The sequence below is a fragment of the Pyxicephalus adspersus genome, chromosome 2 (assembly GCF_032062135.1).
Source record: "Pyxicephalus adspersus chromosome 2, UCB_Pads_2.0, whole genome shotgun sequence".
NCBI lineage: Eukaryota > Metazoa > Chordata > Amphibia > Anura > Pyxicephalidae > Pyxicephalus > Pyxicephalus adspersus.
In genome coordinates, this window is record NC_092859.1 from 157,765,106 (window position 1) to 157,774,769 (window position 9,664).

The window sequence follows — 9,664 nt, forward strand, 5'->3', positions numbered from 1 at the left end:
AGTGACAATTCTTCGGGTGAAAATGCCTTATTGACACCAATAGTCAAAAGGAAAATGACCAGACTGGTTTCAGCTGATAGAAACGCAACATTAACTCCAATAACCACTCATTCCACCTGCAGAAGAGCTTCTCTGAGCACACATGTCCAACCTTGATGCACATGGGCTATAGCAGCAGACGCTGGGAGAAAAGTTTGGTGGTCCACAGAAAAATCTGGACATTATTTGAAAATGTTATATTTTATTATAAAACCAAAATAATATTCTAATAAATTATTTTATTCTGAATGACAATTTTTGTCTTTATATTGCACTAAATTCACAAACTGTACAAGAGACAGAAAAACAAGTGAGGTACAGTGTGACGTCAGTGTAGTCTTAAGTTTGATGTGAACCGTTGCCGAGCCGTACGCTTCAGTATTGTTTCCACCATTACAACAGTCACCCCGCTCCACGAATACATGCACAGGGCCTGCCAAAATTGAAGAGGGAAAATTGAGAAGATTGGAAAGAGTTGGCTGGTCTGAGAAGTTTTCTGCTGCAACATACAGATCAGAATTTGCTGCGCCCAACACAGAAGCAAGGATCCATCCTGCCTTGAATTAATGGTTCTGCCTGACGAGGGTGGATTGGTGTGTTAGATATTTTCTTGGCAGACTTTGGGCTCCTTATAACCACCTGGGGATGGTTAAAATTCTACCTTAGTATTGTTGCTGACCATGTCCATCCCTTGATGACTTTCTTCCAGCAGAATAATGCACCGTGTCACAAAGCTTAAATCATCTTAAACTGGTTTCCTTAACATGACAATGGGGTCGCTGGACTCAAATTGCCTCCACAGTCACCAAAGCTCAATCCAATCAAGCACCTTTGGGATTTGGTGGAAGAGATTTTCATCATGGATGTGAAGCTGACAAGTCTACAGCAATTGAGTGTTATCATGAGAACTTGGAGCAGAATCCTGGACGAACGTTTTAGCACCTTGTTGGATTTATGCCATGAAGAAAGATGGCAGTTCTTAAAGCAAAAGCGGGTCCAACCCAGCAATATATATATTTGAATATATGAGAGAATGCTGTCTGCCTAAAGGTATTTTTTTATCTCCCAGCCACTTTTGTAACTTGCACAACTCTGACAGATAAAATGTCGAGGAGGGTGACACCACTGTCAATTAAGGGATGCAGTGGTACACAGTCTACTGCCTGGACATGATCACAATTAGGCACTGTAGAATTTTAGTCTTCAAGGTATTGCATTTTTTTTTTAGTTTTACAATATTTTCACCTGTTGATCCTGCATATAACACACCTACCGTCCTAGGGTCACTAAGTGACTAGTGCTTATTCACTGATCTGTATCGGTATACTCCCCAGAAAAACTTTTCAGCTTGGTGAGAAGAACTTGTAGACAGGTGGTCAAAAAGTGAGCAGAGCAACATGACATATATAATATTCCTGGTTTAGGTTACCAGTAAACCCTATAACAATGTCAGCTATCAACTGCCCCCACTTCCAACTTTCTAATGCCCACCCCCTTAGTAGGTCCCATTTTTACATTACATTGTCTTTATCCAATGGACCAGTGCCCCTGTATTGTAACCAAACTTTTAGGTAACTACCCAAAAACAACCGGGTGGTTACTGAAAAATGCTGGGTGGTGCGCCCAGCTAAAAGGGGCCGGGGAGAACACTGTGTATATATGTGTATATATATATATATATATATATATATGTTTGCAGAAGCAATGAGTGGTGTGTACTACATAGAGAGCACACACAAATTATCAGGTGCAAAGTTTCAACAGGAGCAGAAGGTATATTTAAAAAAAAAATCAGTGGTAAAGTTTACCAAAAGAGAGAAAATATGAGAAGTTGATTACTAAGAAGAAGAAAGGTTGTAGGAGGGTTCTGGAAAAACAACAGGGTACACTTTCTAAGCTGGCAGTGATGTTATTGTAGGTGTTCATTTTGTATACAAATAGTGCATACTGTATTAGTTTATGCAGGAGAAAAGCTTGGGAACCTCCGATGCATGAACCCTACATATATGAATAGCGAGGAGGTGGTATTTATTTATTGTGTATTCTGAATAGCACCCCACACATCTCCAGTTTACTGCAAATAACTACAGGGCAAAATGCTATAATATGCTGAGCTGCTAAACCTAGTGAAGGTCCATGGTGGTCCATTGGGCATTCCATTTGAATATTAAGTTGCCCTCTAGAGCCCCTGTGCCTAGGGGCTGATGGAAGCATGGTTGGTATGTTTGCCTCTGCTTTGATATTACATTTATCCTATTTGCCTGTTCTTCTGCCACCTTTTTTTAGGTCTCGGGTAGGGTGGTCAATTTAGGGTACTGGAAGGGAGGTTACACTTGTTCTTTGATTCTCACCTGGATGGTAAGTTACCATCTTGTTTTTACCCGTCTTGATTTTTTAGTACAGCATTATTGGCAAGATATAACTTACCTTAGTCATATCTCAATATACCCTAGGTAAAATGTGCATAACTGGAGGGCCTGGAGAGTTAATCTGTTTCAAAACTGGTTCAATTTTGTACAACAAATATCCTGATTTTGTTATGCCCTATGCAAAAAGGGCTTGGAGCTTGACATAGTTCTTTTTATTATGTACAAAAACTCAACTGCTTTTTCTTATATTGTACCTGTATGTTGTCTTTCTGTGGTTATAAAGTTAAAAAAAAAACTGGTTCAAGATTCAGAAAATTGATCATTTAGAATCAATAACACTGTGTCCTTGCTCTTCCTATCATATTGATATTTCTGTGTCTGTCTCACCAAAAAGAAACATGGTACCCAATTGATAGGTCAGGTTATAGGTCTATGCATCTCAGCCATGAGCTGCCCTAACACAGGGCAAGGTAACACATTACATATGTGTCAATGGACAATCTTTGGGTATTTTAAAAGAAAAGTAGCTACCACAGCCATATCTGTGCACAAAGGCAGATAAAACGTTCTTTGTTGCTACAAGCAATACTTACATGCTGTTTCTCCCCTGGTACATTAGCAGCCCTATTACCTTCTCATTATATGAAGCTGCTATTACTGCTTTACAAAGATCAGTTCTCATGATCTTTTCCCTGAATACTGATCTCTTGTGCTCTCTTTCCAAGTCTGTGACCTATTTTGAACCAGAATAAAAGCTAATAGTTCCCAAGCAAAAAAATAAGAAAACAAAATATGGGAAAATAGGACACATAATCCTCTCCAATTTGCTACTTTTCTTTCTGAGAGGGTCGTTAAGAAAATGGAAGTACTTGTTATGTCTGGAGATGCCGTGTATTTATTTTTTTTATTACTTGATACACAAAGAAAACATTTTTTTAATTAACTGCAGTCCAAAATTGGCATCTGCCTACTGTTTATTTTCTAAGAGGCACAAAACAGATGTGTTTGCATTGCCAGTCTTTTGAGACTTCACATATTACACAATTGGGTACCTGTATTTGTTTAATAAATAGAAACCCATCACAGAGCTATATCCAGGCTTGTAAATCCTTTGGTAGAAGCTGCCGGAGTCCAGCTCATGGTTTACCTAGTTTCAAACCAGTTAAATACCTCTTTAGGATTACCCGTAGTGATATAATGGTGCAGAAAACTGGTCCACAACCAAAGACCTCTATAATGGACCCTTTATGTGAATGTCTAAACCTTGGGAAAATTACCTGAAAAGCAATACAGAGAGCAATGACAATGCATAAAGTGCAGTAACCCATAAATGATAAAGTTCAGATAAATCAAACAGGCAAAAAATGAATTTCAATTGTTTTCTATGGGTTACTGCCAATTGCCTTGCCAATAAAACCCCATGTGTCTAATGTTTGGAAGATGAGAAGCGTTTCCATTCATACACTTGACACGTGTGTGCGGCTGCAGGACATCAAGATCCATTCACTAAACAGATTATATCACTGATGTCACAAGTCCCTCCTGTATGAAGGAAATCTATGATTGTTACCAATCACAAAAACCTTGGACTGGTCTTGCAAAAAAAGAAGTCCACTGCCCCCCAAACCAAAGAGATGATGGTTGTCATCTTCTAACTCATAACTTCTAACTCACTAATAAAAATCTGGAATGTATAAAAAAGCAGAGTAATTATCTAAAAGGACACAAAAACAAAGAAAGCAATTTCTGCAAATCTAAAGTTTACACTCATCATTCATTTACCTTCAGCAATACAATAGGACACAGAATCTGGTTGTAAATAAAAACATTTACCTAAATCAGAAACCTCCCCCAAAACCTTCCTTTCTTTAATTGCACATAGAACCAGGTCAGATTTGTTCCAAATTTTTGCTCATTTACTGGGATTATGAACTTTTTTTCCTCCTCCATATAAAAATCAATTATGTATAGGTCTTTTAAAAATCTGTACATTTTCTTTACTCATGCATTAACTATTTGTGTACATGAAGATCTGAGATATATGGAAGATGTATGATGAGCAGACCAGGCTGCTGAACACATTTCAAAATGAAAACAGTGATACACAATTGAAACACAAATATAAGCACTTTTATTTAAACCAAGCTCAGCTTGGGACAGCAATATTGTGTGGAGCAGGGAGATATTCTCCATCATCAGAACACAATGAAGATATTAGCAGTGATGGATTTGGTTTACTAGAGAATGTACAGTCTAACTTTCTCCCTCGTGTATCCAATAAATAGAAAGTTCATAGAAGAAGTGAACTCTCACCAAACGGAGTGCGTCCAGTGGCTGCACAGAATACGACGGAAAGCCTTTCTGAAATCCTGGTTGAATATGGTGTATATGACCGGGTTGAGGGAGCTGTTACAATACCCTATCCAGAAAAAGAACTGAAACACACTTTGTGGGATGTAACAGAGCTCAGGGCATATGGCTTGAAGGCTGTAGGTAAAAAAGAAGGGGAACCAACATAAGACAAACACACCAATAACCACAGCTAGAACAAAGGTAAACCTCTTCTCACGGTTGATATGGCTTTTCTTTTTGGACAAGGCAGACACAGAGTCTTTTGTTTTTTTGGGCAGCAGTAGAACACCTTTGGTTGTGACAACGCTGTCCATCGTTGAAGGCCCATGGCCATTGCTCTGTTTTAGGCCTGTAGGATCTCGGTGACCGTTTTTCTCCATTGGGGCAGAATGGACCACTTTGACGGGTGGCACAGAACTTGGTTTCTCTTCTGGATTTGAACACACGTGACCTGATGAGTTCTCCACGCTGTGTTTAATACAGTAGCCAAAACACTTACATGTCCTCTCTTTGGGACTACTGCTGTCGGTGTTCTTTCTGCTGCGACGTTTGGCTATTAAATAAATTCTGAGGTACACTAAAATCATGATGAGGCAAGGAGCAAAGAAAGAGCAGATGCTGGAGGAAAGAATGTACCAGGGCTCCTCATTGAGCTTACACTGAGGCTCATCTATGTTGCTGTCCTCTTTCTTTCCTTTGTAAATTAATGGTGGCAAGGAGATCAAAGCAGCCAAAGTCCAGACCATGAGGATGATGCACTTTATCCTTTTAGGAGTCCTCTTGGAATTATATTCAATAGCTTGACTGACCGACCAGTACCTGTCCAAACTTATGGCGCACAGGTGCACTATGGACGATGTGCAGAAAAGAACATCCAGTGCCAGGTACATCTCACACCAAGTCTTGCCAAAGTACCAGTATCCCATCAGTTCATTTGCCAAGGAGAAGGGAATAATAAGAGTGGCAACTAGGATGTCTGCTGCGGCCAGTGATACTAGAAAGAGATTTTGTGGAGCCTTCAGTGAACGGCTGGTCAGCACTGCAATAACCACCAGTATGTTGCCGAATATGGTGAAAAGGATGAGAAAGGTGATAATTGCTGCTATTACAGCAGTGGCTTGGATAGAGTAGGACAATGGTGATGCCATACCTCCTGATGGATCACAAACTGGCAGCTTTTCCAAAAAAACAAATTGTCCACTCTAGGGAGTCGATGCATCCAGATCTCTAGGCTCCATCAGTCCACGCTTTTTGCTCAGCACAACTTTTGAGAGACTTCATGAAAAGTTCAGAAATTCATGATTCTGCAAACACTCAAATCTTTTCCTTTGGAGAAGAGTCCTTTGGAGAAGAGTCCTTTCTATGCATTCAGCTAGGACATGTGTGATCCTTCTCTCATTTCTTTCTCAGTGAGGTGAGAAATTGAGATCGTCAGCTTTTAAAGTAGTGAATGTTTAGTTTACACAACCCCACTAAGTGATGTCAGAAACTCAACAGCTCAGCCTTTTTCCAGAGGGGAGGAGGAAGAGGAGAAGTGGGAGCCACAGGCTGGATCTTCTTCACTCCATAGATTTATTTCCTGAACACAGCTGCTCTTTGCTCTTCTTCCTGCTGTTTCAGGAGAGTTTAGTGGTTCCACAATACTTTCAGGACCACCAAGGGCACCATGACTAATTTCCTGCAATAAAATTTGCTTCAATTGCACTGCGCAGGCATTAATACAGCAGCCTTAGGGATACATTCTGCGGAAAAAGAAACATTTCAGGACTATGAGCACTTCATCCTACAAGTAAGCTGATTATTTTGCTTTAGACTACAATACCATAAGAAGACACAGAATCTTTCACCTTACTACAGTAATCATGCGTGCTGACATAAAAGTAAATTAAATTCAGTTTACGCTGCTAGGAAGCATGTTACCAGTAAATGCTGCTTTAACCCCTCCATGTCCTGGGTTTTCCATATTCAGCACCAAGGATAGCGCAGATAAATTACTGCTCCAGTACCCTCTGCTGGCCATTTATTAAATGAGACGAGCAAATCCTTCCATAAAATGGTTTTATTACATTGGAGAATGCAAAACACCAAATACAAATGTTATTGTTTGCTGCAGTTCCCAACATAAAGGTTATCAATCGTGATTTTACTTGCATTTATTGGATCCACAACACCTTCCACCACCACCTACAAAAAAAAATATCAGATTAAGTCAATTTTAACATTTTTTATATAGGGATACAATGATAGGCGATACATTGAAACAATTTCAGGGTGATTTTGTCCTGCAGGTTAAGGCACCTGGCTCTACCTTTCTGTCCTGTGGTCATGAACTTGTTTGTGTATTGGAAGGAATTGTTGAATTCCTCGGAATTGGGGCGCTTTATGTTTCCTGTTTGCCAAAATGTCATCATATTTGTTACTACCTCCATGCGTGTATTCCATTGAGCTGCTTTTCAGTTTTAGTGTTGATTTTACTGTCTATTGATTGGTTTTCTATTTTCGCTTTGTTCCTTAAATACCTGCTGTCCTGACTCATATTCTACTGGTTTTTGCACAATACTATTGTAACCCTTGAAAATGTTTTGTTTTACCTGTTATACCTGTTTTTACACTTTTGTTGTTATATTGTTTTGTTGTTGTATTGTTTATATTTGAAAATGCAAAAATGAAAATAATGTTTAAAAATAGAAATTGTTTGTGTGATAAATGTATTTGTTAATTTGACATTTCAACAAAATGATTCCAAACTTTGTAAAAACTTCCCAGCAATTTTACAACAGCAAAGATTCCTAATATTAATGACAGACCTAAAAGAGTTATTAAAGCTATTGTCACATTTTAACATTCTGCAATAGGGTGGCTATACGATAAACGATAAAACATCTTTATTGCTGTGGCGTTAAGGACTGAAAGGGAAACCTGCAGCCTGCTGGGATACATACGTCACATATCCCAGGAGGCTGCGGGCTGCTCCTTCTGCCCATGCCTAAGATTGAGCATGCGCCATAAGGGGCTTTCCTGGAACATAAAAAAAAAAAAATCAATGGCAATCTCACTTTTTTTTTTTACATTTATAGGAAGACATCACTCAATCTCAAACCTGCAGGTGGCATGAAACTCAGAAGAAAGATGGCGGCGCTGGACTGAACAGTGAGCGCTGGAAAAAAGAGGGAAGTAGAGAAGTGCAGGACTCACTGGGATTTGTTTGTGTATGGATTGAGGGTTTTTTTTTTACAGGAAAAATGGTAAATTCATTTTTTTTTTTTTTGTGAAAGTTCCACTTTAATTTGAAAAGGGACATTCTGATGTTAAAGCGGAACTAAACTGAAAAGTGCCTAAAAAATGCACTTACCTTCAATCCCACAGGGCAGTGCAATCCATCCGGAGGTGTCTTGCATCGGGTCCTGCGTCGTCCTGGCTTCCATCCCCGAGCGCGCGCTCCGGGCACCACCATCTTCTCTTTTTCCTGGTTCTTCTTCCAACGTAACCTGACCTAGGCGCGAAACTCGGTGAGGTAGATTGGAAAAAAAAAACCTTTTCCCTTTTCACAAAATGGCTCCTCCTGTGCATGCCTGAGATGCTCGGGCATATGCAGAAGGAGGACCCAAGAGCCTCCCGGAATACCTATGTCATGCATGCCGGGAGGCTTTGCGCTCCAAATTATTCTCCATCGGAATGAAGGGTTGTCTACTATTTATGTAAATTGAAATTTCTGAGTTTAGGTACGCTTTAAACTCATTTCACTGTTTGCTTGATAAGATTAGTAGTTGCTTTAATGTGAAGATTTTGACATGCAGTGAATACTCTTTTAGTAACAATGTAACTTGTGGTGAGAAAGTGTGTTCCACCAAAGAGTAAGACCCACAATTTAGGGAAGCTCCATATTGCCCAGCCTGAATTGGAATTGTGAAGGTAGTTTGAGAGAGAGAAAAGAGCAGGCTTTTGTAGGGCAAGAGTATTTTTTAAAAAATCACTAAATTTTATTTGTTTTCAACATCCTAAAAAATAGAGATAATCTACGCTAGCCCCAGGCTAACATGGATGTACTAGTCTTATACTTAAAGGAGTAGTAATACTAAAATATTTTCAGGTACATTTACAACAACAGATCTGTTTCCCACCCAACGCGTTTCGCCTTCTTCAGGGGATTGGGATACTTGATGAAATTGCTGGAACTTTTACTGGATTGTATACCAATTAGTACTCGAAGGTACCCTAATCATAAAATCTAATAATAATTTTGAAGCCTGCTCTTTTCTCTCTCTCTCTCTCTCTCAAACTCCCTTCACAATGTAACTTGTGGGTCAGAGAAACGTATTGGAATATTATAGTAATGTTTTGATGACTAGGATAGTGTAGGATAGCATCTGATGAAAAAATGCTATGCATCAGAGCAGATATGTTTTCTTTACCTCAAATATATCTTTTTCTCCCCAAACTTTCTGTTTTATTTCTATTTGTGTCCCCACTAGAGAAAAGCAGCCGGATTATGTGCAATTACTTTCAAGGAAGAAATCACATTTTAGCAAACATACTTTTTTACTCTTTTTGTTCTTTTTATTTTTACTTTATGTCATTGAGGATTCCCTACACAGAGCAGGGGTCCTGTCATTTAGTCTGTCACAGGTAAAGATCACAGAGCATGGGGTCGTAATTGATGAATGATGTGAGAGATCTTGAATCTACTTCTAGGGAGGATTTTTTCACGATGTGATTTTTTACATTTAACATTTTGTAGAAATAGGTAAATGGTATCAATGTACCTGTATACTCTGTATTCTTCTGGGAAGGGGGAGGTATTTGGTTGCCCCCTATTAAAAGGGCTTCCACGTTCCATCAAATGCCCCCCAACCTTCCTATACTTTTTTGGGGACTGGATGTAGGAAAGAGGCATTGTCCTTCAA

The 9,664-nt window shown here is 39.3% G+C and overlaps 1 protein-coding gene across 1 annotated transcript; it reads right to left on the reverse strand.

Annotated features, from left to right (window-relative positions):
- Positions 1-4,429: 4,429 nt before the first annotated feature.
- Positions 4,430-6,558, reverse strand: ADRA2B (adrenoceptor alpha 2B). The gene has a single exon (XM_072402851.1). It carries the CDS (start codon positions 5,906-5,908, stop codon positions 4,718-4,720), a length of 1,191 nt encoding a protein of 396 aa, XP_072258952.1. The 5' UTR covers positions 5,909-6,558; the 3' UTR covers positions 4,430-4,717.
- Positions 6,559-9,664: the final 3,106 nt, after the last annotated feature.